This window comes from Barbus barbus, assembly GCF_936440315.1.
Source record: "Barbus barbus genome assembly, chromosome: 8".
Taxonomy (NCBI): domain Eukaryota; kingdom Metazoa; phylum Chordata; class Actinopteri; order Cypriniformes; family Cyprinidae; genus Barbus; species Barbus barbus.
The window spans coordinates 1553655-1579786 of record NC_136736.1 but is presented as its reverse complement, the minus strand read 5'-3'; the positions used below and the strand labels follow the sequence as shown (position 1 = coordinate 1579786).

Below are 26132 nucleotides of genomic sequence, written 5' to 3'. Positions count from 1 at the left end.
TTCTATTAACTAACTCAAATAAATATTTGGTATTACAGCTTTTGGTAAAACAGCTTCTGTTCTGAGGTACACTTGCCCATAGTTGTTCAGGTAGCTTTTTTTTTTTTTCGTGAAAATACTAGTGGCCTAAGACTTTTGCACAGTACTGTATGTGGGTTTGAAGTTAAAGTTTTAGTCTTGTCATACCTTGAGATGGGCCTCCTAAGGCAGGGTCAATATCTGTGAATAGAAAAATAAAATACTATAACAAACAGCAGCAGTGCTTGCTCAATATGAATTATGCTTCTGTAACATCTCTGAACTACTGTATAATATTTTGGTGCATCATATGGTGCACTTCTTACACTGACTTTACTGATTTGATGTTTGTATGTTTATGTGCTTTTACCTGTTTCTGTTTGTGTCTGTGGATGCACCTCCTCAGCATCACTGTCTTCACTATGTTCCGAATCAGAAAAGTCTAACTTGTCTAAAAAAAAATTTGAGTATCAAGTAAGCTTAACATTGCTAACGTTAGAGTAAAAATAGAAGACAAAGTGATAACTAATATTTGGTGAACATTACATTGTTAAGATCTATGGTCTGTATGTTAGGGATTGTCTTTAGGATATGAATATACTTACAGTAAACTTCAAAATGTCATTTGTAACAACTTTAGTAGCATTACCTTCAATTTCAATTTCTTCTAGGGTTTTGCCCTGGAGATTTGAAAGAGAGTCTTTCTCCATAGCGAGGAGTAACTTTGATATCTTGGCCAGCTGGGTTGTAGCCTCTGGAAGTCGATAGTATTCTCTGTGCACACGAATATCGTGGCCCAAGAAGTCCGCAACTTGGTCCAACTCGTGGTTTTTCAGGTTAAGCACCTGCGACAAAGTTGCCACATGTTTGCGCAGTTGGGTCGACCGGAGGAGTTCCGGGTTTTGTGCACCACACTCGCGTGCATAGATCCTCAGACAGTCTTGTCCTCTATAAAAACTCAAACAGCTTGGTCGAGCAAACAGGAATTGGTTATCTTCAGGGACTCCACACTCCCTTCTTCTGCTTATGAGGAGCTTTAAGGCATCAACCATGTCTGGCGACAGCAAAACTGCCACTTTTCGCCCTCTTTTACCCCTAATTTCGACCCGACTGAAATGTGTACAAAGTTTTTGTTCAAACTTTGTTAGCCCAACAGCAACATCTTTGTGTAGGGGAGCTGTGTCCCTCTCTATAAAACCTTTGAGTTGCATTTTTGCAACCTCTCCTCCACGTCGCCGGTTGAACAGTATTATTTTTGCAAGAGTTGCTTTGCATAGGTCGCCATAGACTTGTGCTGATGGCATCTGTTTCACGTTCTCAGAGGCTAAATCAACAACCTTTTCAAGATGCTGGTGAAGACGTTGTACATCCTCTGTGAAAGGGAGGGTAGATGGCTTGTTAAAGCGCCCCTCATTCAAGGTGGTCAAAGCTGTGTGGGAAACGAGTTCAGACCACTTTGCATTATACAGTTTTTTGAATGCTTGGGTTGAGTTTATCCCTTCATCATCTTCTGCCATTAGAGCTCTGCAATGTACAATGTCACATATCTTATTCAGTGAATGGCCCAACTTAAGGGCAAGGCTTGGAGTCTGGAATGAGTGTTTTCCATCATCAAACCCAGATACCCACTTGACAGCCTGGATAACCACATTGAAATTTGCAGGTCTTACAGCATCTTCAAGAGTCTGTACAGAAAATTCCTTTCTCAGAATCAGCAGAAGTCTTCCAACTTCCCGGAGCTTCTGTCGAATATAGTCATATTTGGTGGGATCCTGCCCATGTTTATTGTAAAATGACTGGGCCAGCTGAAGGATACAGAAGTCACTCCGCACAGCAGCAGAGATCTCATCATCTTTCATCACAGTCAACAGCTTCCAAACACCTTGTGATATTTGTTGGCAGAGGGCTACATTAGACATTGTTGCTAGAGACAAGACCCTAGTTCTTCCTGGCACTGCCTGATCTTCCACTGGTTTGGAAAGACAATTTCGAACGTGTCTCCAGAGATCTCTTCGGAGAAACATTGCATGGCAATACATACAATGCACATAATCTTTTGAATCATATCTTTTCTTTGGCTTACGTCTGAGTTTTAACAATCCAGTCCCATTCGCTAAAACATCTGCATTGTGTTCATAGTTTCCTTTGTTCCGCAGTTTGTTCAGAAGTTTTTGACGTTCTTTGGAATGTTTTGGTAGAGCCAAAGCCCGAGCAACATCGACATTTGAATTCTCATGGACTTTTAAGTGCCGTGTAAATTTTGACTGTGGTTTTCCACAAATGTAGCAGTAATTCTTCTTGTTTATTGAAGAGGATATACTTGAAGATTGTAAAGATGGATCTTCCCCTGTGCCTGTGATATCCTCAACAGTGTTTTCAGTATTTGCAACGCTTGCATCGCTGTGAACTTCCGATATTTGTACTTGTTTGACTTTCCTACAAGGCATTTCAAGCTGTGCTGTGCAGACTGGAACTTTTGGGAGTGAATCTTTACCTATGACGCTTTCTTGGCATGGTCTGCCATTTTGAATTTCTGCAGAAGATTTGATGCAGAACACTTCAGTATTTTTATTCTTTAAGAGTATTTCTGGAGACGCTATGCTTACGTCTGAACTTTCTGAGACAGAATTAGGTACATAGTCCTGATCGGACATGTTCTCACTGGAAAATTCTGCTTCGGAATCCTGAAATAGTAAACATATATTTTTGTACATACTCAGAAAGTTTCATTGTAAGGAAGAAAATTGCTGAAAATTAAAACATATCTGACTATTCAATAAATCATACTTACGGATGTTGAGGGGTCAGGTTTGGGCTTCACATTTTTCTCATAGCAAGTTTTATGCCAGAAGCGGGAACAAACTAGATTGAGCATATAATAAAAAAGGTTGGTTTCATTTGATTAAAATGTGATTCAAGAAAAGATGCTTTAAAAAGTGATAGGTAAAACAGTGAGAGATGATCAGTGTGGTTGAAAGTGTGGCTATAAGATGGAAGAGAACAGAGATAGGAGAAGACTAATACAAATATGAATAGATTACACAATTACACAGGCAGATAGACTGAGAAAGAAAGAAAGAAAGAAAGAAAGAAAGAAAGAAAGGTCAGCTTTTTCAAGCTAATTTAAAGATACATTTAGAATGTCAAGATTACACAGTTTTAGGGTTTCAATGGTAAAACATTTTTAAAAATATTAAAATTTTCAGAACAAAATACTTACCCTTACATCTCACACCAGCCCACTTAAAAGCGGAATAAGGACCACTACAGCAATCACATTTATTCAAGCTTGATACTACTGAGGAAATTATGTCATGTTTACAGTTCTGTTGGAAAAAAGTTATAATTGATTAGCAGAGATTAGAGAGTATTACTATGGTTAGGTATTAAAGGCACCATAGAATGCATTGATACAATATTTTAAATTGGTCTCTGATATCTACATAAAAGGTATGTGGCTTAGGTAAGGGCAAAAATGATCCAGAAACAGTTTTACCTGTCCATATTATTCAACTATGCCAAGGTAAATTTCAAGGTTTTTCATTCTATGGCACCTTTAAGACATAGGGCTAAGGTTTAAATAAGTTATTTTAATTTCACTAATAACAAAATGTATATCACAAATGTATTGCACTGTACTGAATAGTATGACAAAAGCAGTAAGTATGGGGACATACGACACACAAACCATGATGCAGTTTGACAAAACACACACTGAACTTCTACCCATCCCCCACAACATGACAAAAGCAGTAAGTATGGGGACATATGACATATGATACACATGCTAGCTCAGAATGAACCATCATCCATACAATTGTAACTTAAACAATTCCTATGACTGATGATACATGGGGCAACTTTTTGAGCAATGTTGCAGGGCAACTTAGGTTAATGTTGGCATCAATGGGCAACCAGATGAGAAACAGGGCCCATGACTGATTTAAAGTATCCAGATAAAAATTTGTTACCCATTCTCAGTGGGGAAAGTGCCCAAGCAACATTGCTCAAAACAATTGCCTGACAAAATTACTCAAAATGTTGTCCTGTGTATCATCAGCCTATCACTATCCTTCAATTCTTTACGTTTGATTGTAATTAAAAATCAATGTTGTTGCCAACTAAAGAACATTTAGGAAATAAATGCCTATTAAATGCTCATCTTTAATGGAAAGTACATTACCTGTTGAGCGTTGTCATGACATGTCAGCTGAGAATCAGACATTGTTGAGATCTGAAAAGGTTTGATTACTGAACATTAATTTTGGATAACACGGCAGTACATGGTGATGCTTTGAGTATCCAAAACAACTGATGTGAAAATGACATAATACAAGTGAATTCATAGATCAAACAATCAGGGTATGAGAGAAATCATTGCAGCACACAGTCCTAATTGTCTGTAATGTTAAGGTAATGATTCTACATCATCTTACCAAAGTTAAAGGATTAGTTCACTTTTAAAAAAACTTTTGCTGATAATTTACTCACCCCCATGTCATCCAAGATCTCCATGTCTTTCTTTCTTCAGTCGAAAAGCGAAACGATCGTTCATTTAAAAAATAAATAAAAAAGTTTAAGTTTTATAAGCACAAATGCTCGCCTTGCTCTGTTCTGTGATGCACGTTCGTGACGTCACGTAATACGCAATGACGTTGAAAAGTTCACGGTTGACTTAGGCGGAAGTACCGAAATGTATGTTTGTGCGTATCCTGGGTGTTTTAATATTAAAAAGCCTACTGACTCGGTACTTCCGCCTAAGTCAACCGTGACCTTTTCAACGTAATTGCGTATTACGTGACGTCACGAACGCGCATCACAGAACAGAGCAAGGCGAGCATTTGTGCTTATAAAACTTAAACTTTTTTAGTTATTTTTTAAATGACCGATCGTTTCGCTAGATAAGACTCTTATTCATCGTCTGGTATCGTTTAAAGCCCTTTGAAGCTGCACTGAAACTGTCATTTGGACCTTGAACCGTTTGGGTCCCAATGAAGTCCATTTTATGGAGAAATGTTTTCATCAAAAACCTTAATTTCTTTTCGACTGAAGAAAGAAAGACATGGACATCTTGGATGACATGGGGGTGAGTAAATTATCAGCAAAAGTTTTTTTAAAAGTGAACTAATCCTTTAATGGAGATTTAACTACCTGTTGAGCATTACAAACACACACTTACCTCCTCTGACCCATCTCCTGTTGCACTGCTGACCAAAGCATGCACCTGTTGTTCGGCCTCAGAACAAACCTGTAAAATATGAAAGATTTTTGTAAGCAGATTGACAAGAGGTCAGCTATACTATAGTATAAGACACTTTTATGGAAATTTTAAAGAAATCAATACAGTTTATAAGGATTTTGCTAGGGATGCACCGATACCACTTTTTCCAGTACTCGCCCGATACCTTAATTTTTGGTACTTGCCGATACAGAGTACCGATACCGATATTTTTATTGTATTTGTAAAATTTTTTAATATTGGGTAAAGAAAACAAAGGAGTATTAAAATGTTAGTTGGTTAACTTCATTTATCAAATAGATACAGTCAAACCAAAATTTATTCAGACACCTTCAACATTTCTCACATTTTATTCGCTAGTTTAGAAAATGCTAATAAAATATTACAAGAACTCCAAGTTAAACTGTGTCAGAACAAATTTAGCTTGATAATATCTTTCTATCAATCAATCAAAATTATTCAGACAGCTGTTGGTATAACAATATTTACACAACTTTATACTTTGTCGGGCCACCCTTAGCCTTAATGGCAGCCTGTAGTCTCCGGGGCATGCTGTCAACCAGCTTCATGAAAGCCTGAATTTACATTTTTTCCATTATTTGGTCTGAATAATTTTTGGTCTCACTTTTGTATCAATTTTACTGGTAGTCCACTGTATGAAGATTTTTTGGGTATAATTTGTCACGGTTTACTTTATTTTGCTATCCTCAGTTACTTAAATTAACTATAGTGTCCTGCACCCACTAGTAAAAACAAAACAAAAAAAAAATATATATATATCTGGTCTCTGAATAATTATTGGTTTGACTGTATATCCTTCGGTTATTTTTCACACTTAATTATGCCCATTATAATGTAATTTACAATTTGTTGTTACTTTCACTGTTAATTTTTTATTTATTTGCTCTATGGTACATCATCTTAAATAGCATTAGAGCTGCTCCATTGCAGCGGCTCAGTGCTGTAACCACGCGTTTTGCTGTAATTATGCAGGGAACCACTCGTTATAAATCATCTAATATTTTCAGATATAGAAGAATTTTTTTTTTCATCTGAAACATGCTGCGATTTAGATTTCAAAGCCACTCATATAATGCAGAAACCTGCATGAAGCAAGGAAAACACGCACAGCGCGCGCACTTATGTGTACCGGAGCAGATGACAGGGACAAGTACAGAACAGCCTAGCGCATTGAACACAGGCTGATAGTTTCACTTGTGTTTCACTCGTGTTCAGTGCTTAAGTTTAAAAATAAATGATGTTTAAAGTGAATGAATGCCCCTATATGTTTTCATATATTTACGATTTAGTTTTAATTTAAATGATGTGCGCTGAGCGAACATCAATAAAGATCACACCACGGAAGTGCGCTCTCTCTCTATCTCTCTCTCCCTACTGTTGAGTAACTTGTGCATTGTTTTACTTACTCGTTTTTGACATTTCAGACCGAAGTACAAACTTTCCAGTGATATCTGTGAGAAAGGGATATTCACTCGACAAGCTCGCGCATCTGCGCCGCCGAGCGCTGGATCCACTCCGCGTGTTTTGCTTATCAGCTTGCTCACATCAGCTATACAGGCATTAATGCTGAATGTTTAACATTATATTCATTGCATATACATGTTTAGACATCCTTAATCTCTAATAACTACATTCTGCTGTCTGTTTTTCTGTTGTTGGTGTTTCTTTGTCTGAATATGGCACTCGTGCGTGGTATCGGCGTTTCGTATCGGGGTATTTTAACGAGTACATGAGCTCAGTATCGGCCCGATACCCAATACCAGTATCGGTATCGGTGCATCCCTAGATTTTGCATCATCTTACCAAAGTTAATGGAGATTTAACTACCTGTTGAGCATTACAAACACACACTTACCTCCTCTGACCCATCTCCTGTTGCACTGCTGACCAAAGCATGCACCTGTTGTTCGGCCTCAGAACAAACCTGTAAAATATGAAAGATTTTTGTAAGCAGATTGACAAGAGATCTTACCAAAGTTAATGGAGATTTAACTACCTGTTGAGCATTACAAACACACACTTACCTCCTCTGACCCATCTCCTGTTGCACTGCTGACCAAAGCATGCACCTGTTGTTCGGCCTCAGAACAAACCTGTAAAATATGAAAGATTTTTGTAAGCAGATTGACAAGAGATCTTACCAAAGTTAATGGAGATTTAACTACCTGTTGAGCATTACAAACACACACTTACCTCCTCTGACCCATCTCCTGTTGCACTGCTGACCAAAGCATGCACCTGTTGTTCGGCCTCAGAACAAACCTGTAAAATATGAAAGATTTTTGTAAGCAGATTGACAAGAGATCTTACCAAAGTTAATGGAGATTTAACTACCTGTTGAGCATTACAAACACACACTTACCTCCTCTGACCCATCTCCTGTTGCACTGCTGACCAAAGCATGCACCTGTTGTTCGGCCTCAGAACAAACCTGTAAAATATGAAAGATTTTTGTAAGCAGATTGACAAGAGATCTTACCAAAGTTAATGGAGATTTAACTACCTGTTGAGCATTACAAACACACACTTACCTCCTCTGACCCATCTCCTGCTGCACTGCTGACCAAAGCATGCACCTGTTGTTCGGCCTCAGAACACTGTGTGGATTCAAAATCAAGTACTAACACTTCTCCACATGGTTGAAAAATTGTTTTAACTGTAAACTGTGTCTTTAAATTAGAATAAAAGGATTATTTCAATCTGTTAATACCTTGCTTCTCCATGGCCAGTCAGAATCTCCATAGTTATACGTAATCTCTTCCCCAGGACTTATGTCCTTTACTGCAAATAAGCACAGATGGGGCTTTCCGTCCACTCTGATTGTTTTCATTTTGCTGTTGGGGTTCACATGATCATCATTGACGATTCTCCCTAAAGAACCGTCTTCTCTGGCAGCATCAACCCTGAAGCAGCAAGAACACAGTGCTAACTCCAAGGTGTAATATTGACTGAATCATTCAATTGGAAAGTTTCACAGAATAATAATAATAATAAAAAAGTTAATTCTAGTTTACCACTACTGCATCAGGAAATGCAAAGTTTGTATATCTGGGTGACCCACAACTTTGTACATTTGAAAGACATTGTAAATTAAGTACAGCAGTATACATACCACAACTGTTTTCCATCACAACGAAATTCAAATAAAAAAACTTCAAGTGCAGCGTGGTATACTCTGTGCCTTCTTGCATATTCTTGTTTAGTTATGACTTCCCCTCGATATTCGATAAGAAAATCTCCTTTTTGAAAGTGGCGACAGCTGAACACTCCTCGACCTAGCCAAGAGCAGATCAGTCAGGGTTAAAAAGTTAAAACAATACTTAAAACATAGACACTTGTGTTACTCACCTTTAAATGAATTTATGTATTTTATTTCAAATCCATCCTTATCTTTGAGCATGGATGCAAAACATGCAGCTTCATCCTTTGGTTTTAGTTTGGCCCTCTGGGACCTTGTTGCTGCCATTTCCTGCAAAATCCAGATGATATCCAGTCACTTTACGAAATGATATTATAAAATTATTAGATTATGTAATTGTTTTTTTAGACATCACTGACCTAATCAACTATGAGTTTATACTTTTATTTGCTGTAGAGGGCTTAAATATAAGCAATAGGGATCATTCTGGGCTACTTGCAGGTCAGTAGATAGCACCAGTGAAACAGGAAAAACATCTAAAACCTTCCCATTTGGTTTAGTATTTTTAACAATCTGAAACATGCTGCTTTTCTCCTTCTCATTGTTACTGTCACTAAAGAGAAACATTATGATTATGGCTATAAGACTTTATATACAGTATATGAAACCTCTATAGTAAACTAGAGTAATAATCCTAGATACAATAGTGTTTTTTTATTTATTTACCATAGTAAAAATTAAAGAATACTATGGTTTATTAGTTCACTAATATTACAGGATACTGAAGTGCATTAACAAAGTGTAGTAATCATTATAACATACTGCAGTAAACTTCAATTTACTACATCAAATACTACAATATTATTCCATGTGGCCTTTCATACATTAACATTAACCCCATTAGCACAACACTGAACTGCCCAGAGAGCTAAATATGATCTCAATCTGGCATCATGAGTTATTTAACCCTTGGCTATTAACTTACATAACACAAGCGGTTTAGTTATTGCTTATCTTTATTTGTCAGACTAGTAACTTAAGTTAATTGTTAATTGCTTAACGCTAGTTATAATTTGTGAGGAAACGCTAGATAAAAGCTTACAAACGTGACCAAAGCTAGCCTGATTAACTGCTTTATAACGTTAACTAATATAATATAATGTTTTATGGTTTATTGAGTTGTATCATCAGTCTTACCTTAAGTGTCTTCAGAGTGGCCTGCTCATTATCTCAGCCGGAAATGACTCGGTCGGAGGTGGGGGAGGGTAGAAAAATGATTCCAGTGATTTTGCTTCTCTGTGTTTTTATTTTTATAGTTGTGGTGTGGACTTTGTTATTCCTTTATATTTAGAACGATTTTACAAACATATCTTTATCGTCCTTTGTGTGAATAGGCTAAAACACAGTGGTTAGACAAAACCCGAATTTACGAGGACTCACCTTTCAGCCAATCAAAACCCGCGATTCCATACACACTTATGAATATTAATAAGGAGGTGCAGTACCAAGACCCATCTGCAGGGGCGCAGTCCCGATACACACGCTTAACACAAAGTCCGATGATTGTGAACTAGAAGGACTTTTGGAGAAAATTTGAATTTGAACTCCTCCTACATGTAGAAACACTTCTACGTTGTCTGAATTATGAGGACACTGGCTCTGTCCTCATAATCCAAAATGTCCACCTAGTGTTGCGTGTATTCATATGAAATGTCCTCGTAAATCACAAAAACCAACACACACACACACACACACACACACACACACACTCTCACACACACACACACACACACACACTCTCACACACACACACACACACACACACACTCTCACACACACACACACACACACAATGATAAAAGTTACTATCAGTAAAATAGTTTCAGGAGAGCCGCACATATGCGAGTAATTCACATTCAAACACTTTCTCTGTTGCTCGATCTCTTCAAAATTGTTTATTATTTTGTTTATTAACATATTTTGTAACATAAATCAATTCAAATAATACAGGAAAACACAAATGTGACATGAACAAAAGCAAAATGAAATTCATGTTTTAATATAAAATTCAAGCTAAGTATCATATTAATTTTACACAATTTTTTAGTTTAGTTTTATATGTAAATTCACAATATCAATAAAACCTGTCCCTCATTCCTGAAAAAAATGCTATTTATATTATTGTTTATAATATAGTTACAATACAATATTTAAATGAATATACTGTAAAATAGGTCCTCACAAAAGAAACACAGTTGGAGCTTTCAACACACAAAGATATAATTGTAAAGCTATAATTTATTAATCTTGCACAAGATTCCATACAATTCCTTTATTCCACTTTACCATGCACACATTAAATACTTTTCCGAGTCGTTTATTATTATTATTATTATTGCTATTTTTAATTTGCCATCATTTACTTGAAAACATTTATGATTATTTTGAGAAATTGGTAAAAATATGATTTTCACCCTCAACTAATTAAACAAACAAAAATTTTAAAAGAGAAATAAAACAGTTAAGTAGTGAAACAACTTTATATTAATATTATTACATAAGATGCAATATAAGTCACAGGTGTCCCCAGAATGTGTTTGTGAAGTTTCAGCTCAAAGTACATCACAGATCATTTATTATAACATGTGGAAAATGTAATTTTTGGGGCGTATCTAAAAAAGAGCTGTTTTGCAAATGAGCTGCATATTCCTTCAGTCAGTCAGCGGCTGTGAGCGGGGCCTGAGCAATGTGATGTCACACTGCTGAGAGATTCAAAACAACATGTCTAATGAGACTGCTTTAGTTTAATGGGGATTACAAATAAGGAGTGGTTGGATTTTTATCATTGTAGGGTGGATGTGTTCACACACTGCCAACACACATTCATGTCCAAACACCATGTAAAAGTGTATTTTGCATAATAGGTGCCCTTTAACAGCTATACAATAAGATACAAAAATAATGTTTGTAGAAAGGAGCGACGACTATGATATTAAACATCCAAAAACATAGATTCTGTTATATAAAATCAGCTGTATATTAATGGCACTTGAGCAGTATTTAGCACTTCCTGAACATGATGCTGTGGTCCTCAGTGTTGTTTGGCACAGCAAAGACATCTGAAGAACTTGCTGTACTGCTGCCTGACCTGGACAAGAACGAGACGAAAGGAGCTGAGTGATTTCACAAGATCAATTTAACCTCTGAAACTCATGAACCAGAATAGAGTTTGTTTAGAATAAACAGGTAAGTGTGGCTTTTAGAGATTACATGTACTCTATAAGTAAATATTCATGCTTTACTTCTCTTCTATATAGCCTATACAGTCTCGGGAGACAATGAATACAAATCAAGAAAAAGATTTTAAACTGATGTTGGAATAAAAAAGTAGTAGTTTTAAAAGCTTGGAGATCAGATTCGTTCTCTGTATTTTTAAATTAGTTTTTTTGAGATTTTCACAAGAAGGAAATGGAAGAGTTATAGTTTAAAGCAGCACTATGTAACTTTTTCTGTGTTCAAAATTTGCAAAATGTATATAATGAGCGAGTACATCATGAAATCATATTACAAACCGCCTTTTTGTCTACTACAGTACACTTCTAAAAAGTGCTGATATTTTAATTATTGTAGCCTGTTCATCAGAGTAACACATACATAGACATAAACTTAGAGAAGTAGCTCCGGTTAGAAATAATACATAACATTATGCCACCGTTGATTATATTCATACACTGATTAATGATATCTGAAAGAATTGACAGTTAAAAATCTCTGTAAAGCTGCTTTGTATTGTATCAAGTGCTATATAAATAAAGGTGACTTGATTTGATTTTATATACTGTAACACCTGGTTAATTATTATTTTTTTTACTTCTGGCTCATTTTATTAATTGTGAAAAGTAATAATATTTGTAGTCAGAAATTGACTGAACGTAAAATTTCTGTGGAACTAGTTACTAAATTATAATCAGTTAAAACTGCTGAAATTTTTTACAGTGCATGTAAATTAAATAAAGTCTGACCTCATTATTGAGGACACAGTAGATGAGGAAGATGAAGGTTCCCTGCTGGGAGTTCAAGATCAGGAACAGGATCTCCAGCACCTTACTGCCATTAGTGAAGAAACCCAGAATCCAGGAGCAACCAAGAACCACAAACTGAGCCAGTGTTTTAAACACCATTATCCTGCAAATAAACAGGGAAAGAGAGACAGTTTATGTGTTTTTATTGACTATGTGGTTTTCTATAGAGCGATTAAATGATAATGTTACTTGGTTTGTTTCATCAGTGAAACTTCAGCATTGAGATTTGTAAGAGTTGAGCTCAGACTGATGATGATCTTGATGAAGAGAATCGTGTTTGACTGCAAAGTAGAAGAGTAATTAATCACCCTGCTCCCTTTCAAATGGTCTCTTTCACTGTGTTGAATGCTTATGGGGTAAACTCCTGTTTACTCTGAAGGCTGAAGCCTGATTTGTTTCATGTTCGTGTAGCTGCACAAACAATTGGCACTTCAGAAAGGGGTGGAGCCTACTGTTATATAAGTCAGCCCTGAGCAAATTTGGGCTCTGAATTTTACCCGTCCAAGTGCACACACACAACAGTTAATAGTGAACAAACACACTATGAACACACACCCAGAGCAGTGGCAGCCATTTTTGCTGCAGCACACACAGAGCAGTTGGGGCAGAGCCGGCGCCAGCGCAGAACTGATGAGGGGGCGGCTGAGGTAACGAAAGGGGGCGATGACGTAGCACAAAATAAAAATTCAATAAAAATAAAAACATATGTGGCCCATTCACGTATTTGTCGGACCTTAAACAAACCTGCCCGCGCTACTACTATTAGAATACTGGGTTCACACAATTGTTTTGGTTGCGAGACAGGTCAGTGGAGGTTTTTTTTTTTTTTTGAGTGCCGTGTTTTAGAATGATGTCTTATGCGCGGAGAATCTGCTATAAAAGACGAGAGCGCAGCATTCAAATTCAAATACATCCGTAGCGCATTTACTTTGAAATACAATGAAAAAGTGACCCTACTAAAAGGTAGCCTACTTAGCAAATACAGATGGCAGAGTAGCCTATAATAAAACAAAATGGCATCAAATTAGAAAATCTGACATCCAGGAAATAACATGACTTAGGGCAGCAGTTTTACCACAAATACAGTCTAGACGTGATATCACCACAACCACCAGAAATACTTAATTACAATGAAACACATTGCGACCAATTCCCTGACATAACATTCATTGTGGCCCATTTAACAGATACATCATTTTAAGTTTAACAAATTGAACAGCAACAAACAATACAGCAAAATAATCAACTAACTGCGATAATCTAGCCCTCTATTAAACATAAAAAAATTATTTCATAAGTGCTGCATAATGCCTGCATGTAGTTGAACAGCTTGCGGGAAGTTTGTGTGTCAGATGTAACAATTAAAATGCGACTTTGTGAAACAGACTGTCTTAAATTGTTGCTATAGTAGCATCATAGTAATGCTAGAAAGCCTATTCATTTGGCAATTGTGTTTTTTAAATAAACATTATATTTCATAAATAAAATCTATTTTCACACTCATCTGCCCCCTCACGCCCCCCCGTGGCGTCAGCCCTGAGTTGGGGGCTTGGTGCCTTGCTCAAAGGTCTCAACTCAGTCGTGGTATTGAACGTGGAAGAGAATGCTGTACATTTACTCTCCCCACCTACAATCCCAGCGGGTACCCGAGACTCATACCAGCAACCTGTAGGATATCAGAGACTGAATCAGACAAATTTAAGATTCGATCAGAACATCGAAACATGAGAAGCTGAGATTCCACAAAGAGGGGCCTCAAAGCTGTAACAGGACAACGTCATAAATCTGTCTAAATCCTAGCGCCAACTAGCCTGAAGCAAGCAAACTAACCAGCAAGCCTCTTTCACAGAACAGCTTACAACCTTGAGACAAAAGAACACATCTAAGTTCTAACTGAATAGGTGCAGTTAATATCAATTTTAGCCTCATTGTGAAACTCAAATCAAGGGTTAAATAAGTGATTGATGGTTGTTCACATACTTACCTGGCAGGGGAGAAACCATGATCAAGAAGGTGGTTTACCCAGGGAACCCCCAACCCCTGGGTGCCGTTGGCTGCCAACTCCTCTGGGTGTATGTGCGCTTGGATGGGTTAAATGCAGAGCACAAATTCCGAGTATGGGTCACCATACTTGGCCACACACCACTTCCCTTTCAGGTCTATGCAATAGCACATATTGCTATAAACTTGGGTAATCACATTTTCATTCTCTTAAACTCATCCTTTCCTCACTTTCTCTCTTTCTGCAACGTGTGAATGTGTGAATACTTGTGTTCATGTTCAGCGAGTGGGCGATTTACAAGCACTGTCAGTCAGTGCTCCATGCCTTGAGTTTGGGCCTAATGACTGTAGAGTCATCCTCAAACCAAGACACAGCTGTGTGCCTAAGGTGCTCTCCACTCCATTCAGAGCACAGGTCATTACCCTCATGGCTCTTCATAATTCAGAGGAAAAGCATGCTCCACCTTCACTCTGTATGGTTTAGGCTCTTAGGCTGTATGTAGAGCAATCTAGCCACAATCTGCTTTGTTTGCTTCGGAGGCTGCCATAAAAGGCAACCAGTCAGCAAAGTAGAGACATCTCGCTGGATAGTTGGCGCTATCGTCCTGGCTTATGCCTCTGTTGGCTTACAGTGTCCTATCAGAGTGGGGGCCCATTCCAACATTTCTATTGGTGATATTTCTGTAGCTGCCAGATGGTCTTTGTCGTCTGCCTTTATAACTTGAACATCCCTGCCCTTCAGGCACAGATTTTGTCTGTCTATTTTATGTAATCTCCTGTATAAGTTTAGAAGGTCTTGTTATGTTAGACCCCAGCAGGGTGACTTGGGTCTCATAATTGGCTCATGCTTGTAGGAGCCCTCATTATGGGTGCTCTAGAGCATCACAACGTGAGAGACTGTTCAGAAGGGAACGCTCTGGTTATTAATGTAACCTTGGTTCCCTGCCGTGCGATAAGGCTACACACGAGTCAACGACTGTCTCTATCAGTCAATAAATTCTGACCAAATGGCATTCAGAGCCGACATATATAGCAATCGGCTCCACTCCTTTTGGCAGGCTGAAGTGCTTTTGTTCGTGCAGCTACACAAACGTGAACAAATCAGGCTGCAGTATTCAGAGTAAACAGGAGTTTACCCCATAAGCGTTCAACGCAATGCTCATTCTCTTATCTCATGGAACCGAGGTTGCATTATTAACCGTAGCATTTTCCTTTTAATGAACATAAAAGTCATATGAGAAATAATAAATGTGTTTACCGCTAGTATGACACAAACAGGACCCAGAAAACTCCAGATGAAGCCTTTATCAATTTTAATCCAGCAGCTGTTAAGAGAAAACATTTTCAGAAACGACTATTTCAGGTGCTGACTGGTGAAAAATTATAGATTTACTCTTGTGTATGATGCTGCTATATCATGTGTGTGTATTTTATCAGATAGCACAAATGTCACAAAATCCCAGACCTGCTTTATTTCCTTCTAATCAAATTAACTTAAAAATAACAACAACTCACTGTTCACTGCCGTAGCCTTCAGGAACCAGACCAACAGACACGCACACCACAACCAGAGAAACCACATATCCAATCACACACAGGAATCCACTGCTAAGCACCGCCCTCTTTTTGGAGCTGATCTGCGATAGGTTCTTCACACAGATGAAGAGCAGCACAGCTTCAATGAACATCCACACAAAGCCGGAGAGGAAGAGGAAGTGCAGAAGGCCTGAGATCACGGCACACAACACCTGGAGACCATGAGAGACGGTTATGATGATTCTCAGTGAGGCTGTGCTGAGCTGTAGGGCTCCTTCATCATTCTCACCTGCTGAGGCCGTATGAGGTTCAGGAACTGCTGTGTGAGCAGGAATAGTAGGTGAGCCAACAGAAGACTGATGCATATGTTGATTCGAGCCACATTATTCACACCAGGACTCCACTGACAAAGGGCAAAGGTCAACAGGGCCAAACTGAAGAACACCAGCCCCACGATCACACACACCAAATTCAACAGCTCCATCAGTGAGTCTCTCTGAGAAAACATGTCAGAGAACATGAGTGCCAAATCTGTGCTGCTCTTCAGTGTTCACTAGAAATGTTCTGTACCTCTGGTGGGCGGCTGGTTTGCATGATGAGAGCGAATGTTGACAGATGAACACAGGAACACACAGTGTAGCTGCTGTTGGTCTTTAAAACAGAACAACCATCTACAATCCACTCGCTGATATTCCAGAACACACAAGACAGAGAACTGTTGGGATCAAACTCCTGCAAACAGAAGAAGGAAAATAAAGAAAATATAAGAACATTAAATATGAGATATTTTCAGATGTTCATCAGTTTTCAGGTTTGACAAATACAGTCATGGCCAAAAATATTGGCACCCTTGGTAAATATGATCAAAGAAGGCTGTGAAAATTAATCTGCATTGTTAATCCTTTTGAACTTTTATTAACCCTTTCAGTGGTGAGTTTACAATATTCTAGCAGTCCCCCCAGAGTGAGTTTTTTTAAGGTTTGCCCTTCCCGTTTCCATGGCGACGCGTCATGATTGTCACATGACACACCGTGGCTACAATAACACTGTATGACAGATGGATCTCTTTTATTTAGTTTTTTCTTTTTTATTTAATATATTCACAAACTTGCTTACCATGTCATGGACAATCTGCAAACGTGCGAAACCACAGTTTGAATTTGGCAGATATGCGACGTCACCGAACCATAGACTGTAAAAAAGTACATATTTCAGTCTCTTACTCTGATGTGTTTGAAGGTGAAGTTGACTGGTTTGGTGAGTTTAGTGTTGGTAGTTTTGGGAAGAGTTGCTGAGATCACAGTGGACATCATGGTTTTAATCGTGTCATTTGATGTGTTGAAGAAGTCTGGCTTCAGTAGTTTCTCCATCGTGTTGTAGCTCATGAAAGCCACAGCAGCTGATCCTGTGTGACAGAATCAGAAACTACAGTACATGCAATACTATGTAAAACAATCAAAAAAAATTAAGCAAATGTGGTTTTGTGGTAATGGTATGACATCTCTTTTTTTCTCCACACTGAAACATTTGACATACTTTCAATGTTCTTGGCGATCCCAATGAGATCAATGTCCACAGAAGAATTTGATGTGTCAAGTTGAGGGATTTTCTCTAAGGTGAACTGTGGTCCAACCATGAAGACTTGAACCTCTGATTAAACAAACAGTTATGTGCTAAAGTTATATATCTGAAAATATATAAATGAAAGGCCAATTCAATCATTCAATTTGCAAGACAAAGAAAACTATTCAGTATTGTTGGGTTTTCATCCCTGATGTAGTTTAAACCCTTCAGGTTTACTTTTTATCTGCTTACTGCATAAATGTAAATTAAAGCAATATTAACAATTAGGTCATCTGGAGTATACTGTATACTCAAGTACTCCAATGCTCAACTTGTTTTGCTTCCAAAATCAAATGTCCATTATGTCCTTAAAATCAAACACTGTAATTTATTACCACCATAAATTGCACCGTTGACATCAACAACCAAAGATACAGGCAGTGTTCCCAGTCAACAATTTGATCTCACAGTGATCTCACCATGAGCTCGCATGATACTCGTGATGAGGTCACAATGTGAGGTAACAGTGAGCTAAAAGTGTAATCTCATACTAATGTGAGATCAAAGTGCACTCACTGCACAGAGACTAGGTACCCAGCATATATTGCAGCATGAAGCTTTTGACTGTCACCATTGTTGAGATTCATACACCGATTCTTGATGTATCTCTTTTTTCTTTCTTTCTTTTTTTTTTTTTAGTTGACAGTAGTTCAAAGTGTTTGTGACTTGTCATGCTTTTAAAATCCTTCATACATTTTTATGACACTGCTGGATATACTGTATAATCACAGAGCTATTATAATTAAAAACTTCAGATTAGTAACACATCACAAACACTGAATCTAGGTTATGAATTACCTCGATGGTAACATCAAACAAAACAATAACATATCTAAATATCTGTTAATTCCCAATAAGCGCTTTCGTAGATGTCTGACAGAAATTGTGGGTTAAAAAGTGTTGTTAGTAATGTTTGAAGCTGGTGATGCCATTTGTGGAGATGTTTAATCATTCTCTGCTGAGATCATGAGAGATTTAATCTCTTCTTTTATTTCAATTGATTTCATCTACGTCTGTGGCTGGAAGTCAGTAGTATGATTGGAGAACGTTATTATTACAGACATCTGTTAGCTGGGCGTGCACTCATGAGCTCATCATGTGAGAGCACTGTGATATCTCTGTGATAGTATTGAGAAACAGGAAGTAGAATGTGCCCCGGTGACCGATATTTGAACTGCCGCCTCTCAACCTGCTCAACATTTTGAATTCACAATGAGCTCACATATTACTCACACTGTGACGATCACCGTATGAGAATGGTGCATATATAATCTGAATTTTCTCGTTAATAATAATTGTGTCTCCACTTACCTACAGCAGCAAGAATAAAACTGACTCTGTCACTTGTGTCTGTCGGCTTCACTAATGCAGAAATGAGTTTCTCGTTGGCTTTTAACATGCGGTTTCCATAGGAGGCTAGTTCAGTTGACTCTACAATTTTCTCTGAAGCGTTGAATACCATATTCAAAATGTTTTCCACAGTCTAAATTATTGATTAGAAAAATACAGTTATTGTAGATTGTAAATCATTACTGCGTCAATCATTATGTAACGGATGCAGATTTGATTTTTTTATTTTATTTTATATGAAGACTTACATCCAAAGGAAGCACTTGAGCTGTAATGTTCTCTATCTGCTCAATAATATTTTTCAAACATCCTCCAGTCTGACTCTGAAATCACAATTGAGCTTTATACGATAAATAAAACAGACTCTGTGAATTTAACAATATTGTATAAGCAAACAAAAGCAAGTGCACATAACCATCAGCAATAAATAGAAAAGCACATTCATATTTTTCTTATCTGCAACATTATTGCAATGCTCTTTGGACTATTATTGAGTCCAACTCTAAAACTTTAATTTCAGAAACTCAACTTACAGTGCATCCTTCCTGCAGTGTTATATTTATATCTGCAATGACAGAAATCAATGAATATAGCCATCAGTGTAGGGAACAAACAACATTTTTTGTAGTTTTACTGTGAAAAAACATGAAACTAAATTCTAAAGGTGACTAACATGTCTCCGCACAGTCAACCATATGGAAACTGAGCTGAGGTATAAATTCTCTTAATATTAATAAACGTATGATTTGTGCACTGAAGCTCATGAAAAAAAAAAAGAAGAAAAGTCTGCTCTGTGGAAGAAGTGATGTTTTTAAAGCCCTTTTTAAAGCTTGAAGAATGTCGACATTCACTGCCATTAATGATGCTAACATCTGAACGTTTGGGTGAATAGAGAAGAAAATTTCACATCCCTCATCTTTATAAACACATTCACACACCTGTTCAGTTCAACAGATCCACAAATATTCAGTCAAAACATAATCAACAGAGGAAACATCAGACTACATTACCAGCTGAGCTCGTCTCTGGTGCGACTGTTGAAAAAGTGACACTAATGTTAGTAACAACTGAAAAAAATAATGACTGATAATGAACAAAGACGGAAATATGATATATACAGGTATATATATATAAAAAATCATGTAATTATAATTACCTGCACAGTATGCTGCTTGGTTGATAGTTGGTCTAACCAGCTCATAGACATAATAATTGCCTGGACAGGCTTTGACTTTAATGGGATAAGACCCGTAATAGCAGCAGTAATTGTCCCAGTGACTGCAGACATCTCGAGTGACGACTCCATCCTGTACTGTTGGGTGTCCACCACGAATCCACAGTGGCATTCGGGTACCACAGCTATAGATTTCAACACACGTGTCTGGGATCTGAGTGCTCACACCGCTAATGAAGAGACGATACCAGCCGCTCCAGGTGAGAACTCTGTCATACTTGTAGGAGTTGGATTGGTGACTGCTGTTGGCTCTCCATGGTTCGTCCAGCACAGTGTAGTTGTTGCAGGAGTCAACGGAGGGATAAACTGTTATAAAAATATGTATATACAAATATTGCTTAAAATGGTGCTAGGTAGTATGTGTAATGTTGGAGACTTCTATATGCCAGCAAAAGGAGGATGTGTTCAGGTAGTAGAGTATGATGCAAAAATATATATATAAGTATATATAAAGTATATATAAACTCAAACAGTTTGAGTTAGCCTAACTTGTCGGCTTTTTAAGGCAATCAGTTTCCTCAAACAGTTTGAGTTACCCTAACTTGTTGGGTTTTGCAGTGTGTGCATATCAGTATTTGTACACCTGTCCTAAATTTACTTATTTTAAAATGATAATTTCACATGGTCTGTATGTGTCATCAGAAACTGTGGTTTCCAATAGAAGTAGTTCCTTAAATAAATATAGGTCCCACTTTATATGGTGTCCCTAATACCTGTGTACTTATATAGTTGTTAGATGTGTACGTAGTATGTAACCACAGTGTAAGTACACATTGATACACAGTATCTACAGCTGTAATATTTCTGTAACTACACACATGTAACAACCCGTGTAAGTACAAATGTGTAAGTAACAACACTTTTTTCACTTCACTAAGTACTTGTGTAGCATGAATTATATAACTACATTTTGTAACAACAGTATGTATAAGAGTAATAGGAACAGTTTGACCCAGGGGGTGGAGATGGGAAGGTTTAGGGGTGGAATGGGATCCAGGGGGTGGAGATGGGAAGGTTTATGGGTGGAATGGGATCCAGGGGGTGGAGATGGGAAGGTTTAGGGGTGGAATGGGATCCAGGGGGTGGAGATGGGAAGGTTTAGGGGTGGAATGGGATCCAGGGGGTGGAGATGGGAAGGTTTAGGGGTGGAATGGGATCCAGGGGGTGGAGATGGGAAGGTTTAGGGGTGGAATGGGATCCAGGGGGTGGAGATGGGAAGGTTTAGGGGTGGAATGGGATCCAGGGGGTGGAGATGGGAAGGTTTAGGGGTGGAATGGGATCCAGGGGGTGGAGATGGGAAGGTTTAGGGGTGGAATGGGATCCAGGGGGTGGAGATGGGAAGGTTTAGGCATATGTAAAGTGGGAGGAGTTGGATCTCTAGTTGGTGGAGTTGGTGCACCACTGTAATACCAGTGTACTTACACAGTAACTCCCCAGGAACTGTCCACTTAATATAAAGTGTAACATTCTGGACACCAACCACAATTTATATGTAAAGCCTAACTTACTGGCCGCTGCTGTGTAACATCAGAGTAATTACATGGTAAATCCATAGGAATTGTCTACTTAATATAAAGTGTAACACTTTCTTTACCAAAAAGTGCTGTTAGTCCTGTTACACATTTGTACTTCCACATACCATTCAGTGGGTTGTTACATATGTTACACAAACATTAGAGCCGTAGGTACTATGTACCAATGTGGTTACATACTACGTACACATCTAGTTACTATGAAAGTACATATGTATTAGGGACACAATATAAAGTGGGGCCGAAATTTCTAACATCTTCACCTACTACAGGATGAGAACAAATCTCAAAGTGAATTGAGCTGAATAATTAATTCCGTAGAGCTGCTTTATTGATGAATTAAACTTGTTTCATAATTGGTGCACTTTGCATATATTATACTGAGCTGAATTTAATCCAACACTGAGGGGATTTGAGCAGAATAATGACACTATTGTCTTTCTACACAGTAAACTCCCCAGAGAAAATATTAACTCTATCCAGAGAACATTTGGTCCACTCTACATAGAGTTAAATTAACACTGAAGATCTTGAGAGATTTATTGTCTTTGATTTGCAGTTGATTTTACCAAATGCTTAATCATCAGTTATTTGATCATTTAATTAAGCACTGTTTCAGTGAAGATTATTTTATTTTCATGATTTTTGGACAAACACAGTGTCTGTGAGTTGCTTTTCCACTACAAATGGAAATTACTTTGAAAAAACAAGAGTTTAAATCTAATGCATCCTGAGATTGTTTATTTGGTCCAGAAACAGTATAAATTATGTCTAAATGAACCTTAAATGTAAAAAATATGTCCACTGACCACATTTGAACTAGTTTTTAACCTTGTATGGAGGTTCACTGAACGCCTAGATTGGACGAGCAGAACACGTCAAAAAAAGACGTCATAAAAACTTACATTCTGGCTCCTCAGTGGACGTCTCTTCAACGTCTGCAAAGACATAAAAAGACGTCCACTGGACGTAACTTTGCCCAGTGGGTTGGTTCAACTCTTCCCACTCTCCAAGAGCTGTTATCCAGAGTGATCAAAAGGGCTGGTAAAATGACCAAAATCTCACATCCAGCACACTCCCTCTTTGAACTGTTACCGTCTGGTTGACGCTACAGAGCTCTGAGCACCAGAACGACCAGACACAGGAACAGTTTCTTCCCTCAGGCAATCCATCTCATGAACACTCAATAATAAACATGAAACACACAACTATAATACATTATCCATTCACCACACTCACTTATTTTATCTTTATTTTCTCATTTCTAATTTGCACATACTTGACCTGTACATACATAATTGTCTATATTATATATTGTGTTTTTGCTGATTTGTACATTGCCTGTTTGGATATTTGTATATTATTCTTTTATTATCTGCGTCCTGTCCTGTTACTGTTTTCTGTTGCACTGTGGAGCTTCTACAAATTCCTTGTATGTGTAAACATACTTGGCCAATAAAGCTCATTCTGATTCTGATTCTTCTAAACCTCTGTTAATTCTCAGTTACAGTTTCTGTAGACATACAGTAAACTCAATCTTGTTAGTAATGAGTGAAGCTGGTGATGCTGTTTGTGGAGTTGTTTAATCAGATCTTGAGAGATTTAATATTTATTTTATTTCAGTTGATTTAATCTGTGGCTGAAGTCAGTTGTAGTTCTTGTGTTTCTCTTTTCTTCAGTGATTCTGCTTGTTAACAGCAGCTGTTCCTCACTAATGCTCAATCATAATTTAATTAATCACTTAATTATCTCCTTAACTTTAACTCTGCTTCAGTGTTAATTTAACTCTATTTAGAGTGGGACCAAATGTTCTCTGAATAGTTAATTTTACTCTGGGGTGTTTACTGTGTAGCTTGCTTCCTTGCCTCATATTTGATTCACTTGACAAGCAAACCACACCCAATATCTAATCTATAACATAGATCATCACATCCATCAGGCCACAAAATAAGCCAATAGTGTGCTGCATTACCAGTTGAGATGGTCGCTGGTGTGACGGCTGTAGAGCTGGTGTTAACGCTGCTAACATCTGAAAGTGTGGATCAATAGTGATAAATGAACTGAGACACAAACATCATGAAGGTGTAGAAAGAGCTTATGTAAATATAATCACCTGCACAGTAGGCTGCATCGCAGAGAGTTGGTCTAACCAGCTCATAGACATAATAGTTTCCAGGACAGGCTTTGACTTTAATGGGAAAAGACCTGATATAGCAGCAGAAATCACCCCACTGAGAGCAGGCCTCTCGAGTGACGACTCCATCCTGTACTGTTGGGTGTCCATGAGGTATCCACAGTGAGGCATAAGTGCCACAGTGACCATATGCAACACACGTGTCTGGGATGTGAGCACTCAGACCATTAATGAAGAGACGATACCAGCCGCTCCAGGCGACTGAGACGTCACACTTAAAGACTGAAAAATGTGTATTGATGTCTCTCCATGGTTGGTCCAGCACAGTGTAGTTGTAGCAGGGGTCAGACAGATTAGCTGTAATGGAAGTATATAGTTCATAAACATTACTAGCAGTCGTTCACATACAGTATCCTTCAGAAATACAGACAGTATTACTGGAATCACCAGAAACATGTTGATTTATATTCTAATACACATACTGTATCTGCACATTTACAGTTAAAACATCACAGCACAATACATTACCAACTGTGGTTGTCTCTTGTGTAACAGTTATACAGGCCAAGACATCTGAAAAAAATCATAATGAAGACAAATTAATTATCAACATTAGAAAGGGAGCATGCGTATAGCAGACAACAGACCAAACACGTAAAACAACAACCAAAAACAGCATGGCAGGCTTTTAGTTTAAGGGACGTTAAATAAATATTCTGTAATCATGTATTCACCCTCATGCCATTACAAATCAATATGACTTTAGATTTTAGATTATCCTAAAGTGGACTGAAGCTGCCAAGCCTTTTCTGTCTAAAACAACAAAAGAAGCACTGCAAAAGTTGCTCTTATGACTGCCATCTTTTCTTGAAGTCATACACCTAAAAGACTGAAATATTTGAAACTGACAATACAAAGGGCAATTCAACTGCATTTAAGACAAACATCATTGGTTCTTGCATGTCATGTGACCATCACTGACGTCACATGCACTCAATGCACTATTATTATAGTCCTAAAACCTTTTTTTAGTCCACTTCAGAGCTTCAGAGGAGGGATAGATTAATGAATTGAATTTCTTAAGTTTCTGCATGCCTTCAGATGACTTGGAATATATCACATACGTCTCATGAAGTATTACTGGCATGATTAGAAACTGAAGCAATCAATCTCTAGAATGACATCTTTTTTTATTTTTTTTATCTGATAGCATCAGTTTCTAACTACAGTCATTATATAGAAAATAATGATCAAGATAAAGACACTTACACATTTGGAAGGACATGAGGGTGTGTGTGTAAATAAATAAATAAATATGGTGAACTATTAAATTTCAACTCATGCTGTTCATCACATTAATGCCACAGTCCATGCATCTGAATGAAAGCAGCATTAAATTATTAAAGTAAACAAGGTGAGACTATAGAGTTTTATTCAGCCATAAAATACATATGTATGCATATTCCATATGCTAAACAAACTAACTGCTGTCTGTTCACTAATAGAGGAAGACAGGAAAGAGATGGCCAGAACAAAATATCAGTTAAGTAAAACACACAACTTAAATAGCATAATTTACATCTTAAATATACAGGTTTGCTCCTCTCAAATAGGATGAACATACAAATGTTTGTGACACATGAGGAGCACATATATTTTTAGCAAAAAAAGCAAAACTCACAGGATATACTTACACAGCATAACAGAGATCGGTGCTCTTATAAAACCTGTCATTAAATATGAAGAAATAAAATCCTGCATTCATCATCTGACCACAATTTATTTCAGAAATGTTTTGGTTCAGTGTGAACCAACCATTACATGCTAATCAATAAATCAATCAATCACTAAATAAATACATACATACTCACCTGTCTGAAAGGAAGCCATTGTCAGTTGACTATTGGGTGTATTGATCTTCATCTAAAAGCCAGTTCAGAGGGATAAAAAACAATTTAGGTTTGCTGTTGACTTGTTTGTTTCCTCTTTTTGTCCAACAATTTTGATTTATAAATTCAGAATATGAATAATTTATTGTCAAATAATTAAATAAAGGATTATCTTTGCTGGGAGTAATGCATCACAAGTAAAGTGAGTTATGTAATTAGATTACTTTTTTCCGTTAACTATTATCTATTCATTTTAAATTTGCAATGACATATCTGAGTTCCCTTTTCAAATGAGTAACACAAGTTACTTTGTTTTTCCATTTATTCACTGAAA

General features: G+C 37.5%; 1 protein-coding gene across 1 annotated transcript in view; it reads right to left on the bottom strand.

The window, feature by feature from the left end:
* Positions 1 to 25799, bottom strand: part of LOC306873751 (uncharacterized protein) — a gene marked incomplete at its 5' end in the record, with an annotated part of 29809 nt that extends 4010 nt beyond the window's left edge. The window contains 30 exons of the mRNA XM_079423236.1: positions 187 to 219; positions 389 to 469; positions 668 to 2702; positions 2810 to 2880; positions 3239 to 3344; positions 4202 to 4252; positions 5198 to 5266; positions 7134 to 7202; positions 7303 to 7371; positions 7472 to 7540; positions 7641 to 7709; positions 7810 to 7875; positions 7989 to 8181; positions 11555 to 11565; positions 12440 to 12602; positions 12689 to 12780; positions 15759 to 15825; positions 16016 to 16248; positions 16326 to 16532; positions 16607 to 16768; positions 17260 to 17441; positions 17573 to 17686; positions 18971 to 19142; positions 19258 to 19332; positions 19543 to 19574; positions 20166 to 20549; positions 22681 to 22791; positions 23748 to 23804; positions 23889 to 24266; positions 25781 to 25799. Coding sequence (XP_079279362.1) covers positions 187 to 219; positions 389 to 469; positions 668 to 2702; positions 2810 to 2880; positions 3239 to 3344; positions 4202 to 4252; positions 5198 to 5266; positions 7134 to 7202; positions 7303 to 7371; positions 7472 to 7540; positions 7641 to 7709; positions 7810 to 7875; positions 7989 to 8181; positions 11555 to 11565; positions 12440 to 12602; positions 12689 to 12780; positions 15759 to 15825; positions 16016 to 16248; positions 16326 to 16532; positions 16607 to 16768; positions 17260 to 17441; positions 17573 to 17686; positions 18971 to 19142; positions 19258 to 19332; positions 19543 to 19574; positions 20166 to 20549; positions 22681 to 22791; positions 23748 to 23804; positions 23889 to 24266; positions 25781 to 25799 — 5440 coding nt within the window. The remainder of the gene's footprint in view (positions 1 to 186; positions 220 to 388; positions 470 to 667; positions 2703 to 2809; positions 2881 to 3238; positions 3345 to 4201; positions 4253 to 5197; positions 5267 to 7133; positions 7203 to 7302; positions 7372 to 7471; positions 7541 to 7640; positions 7710 to 7809; positions 7876 to 7988; positions 8182 to 11554; positions 11566 to 12439; positions 12603 to 12688; positions 12781 to 15758; positions 15826 to 16015; positions 16249 to 16325; positions 16533 to 16606; positions 16769 to 17259; positions 17442 to 17572; positions 17687 to 18970; positions 19143 to 19257; positions 19333 to 19542; positions 19575 to 20165; positions 20550 to 22680; positions 22792 to 23747; positions 23805 to 23888; positions 24267 to 25780) is intronic.
* Between the last annotated feature and the right edge of the window lie 333 nt (positions 25800 to 26132).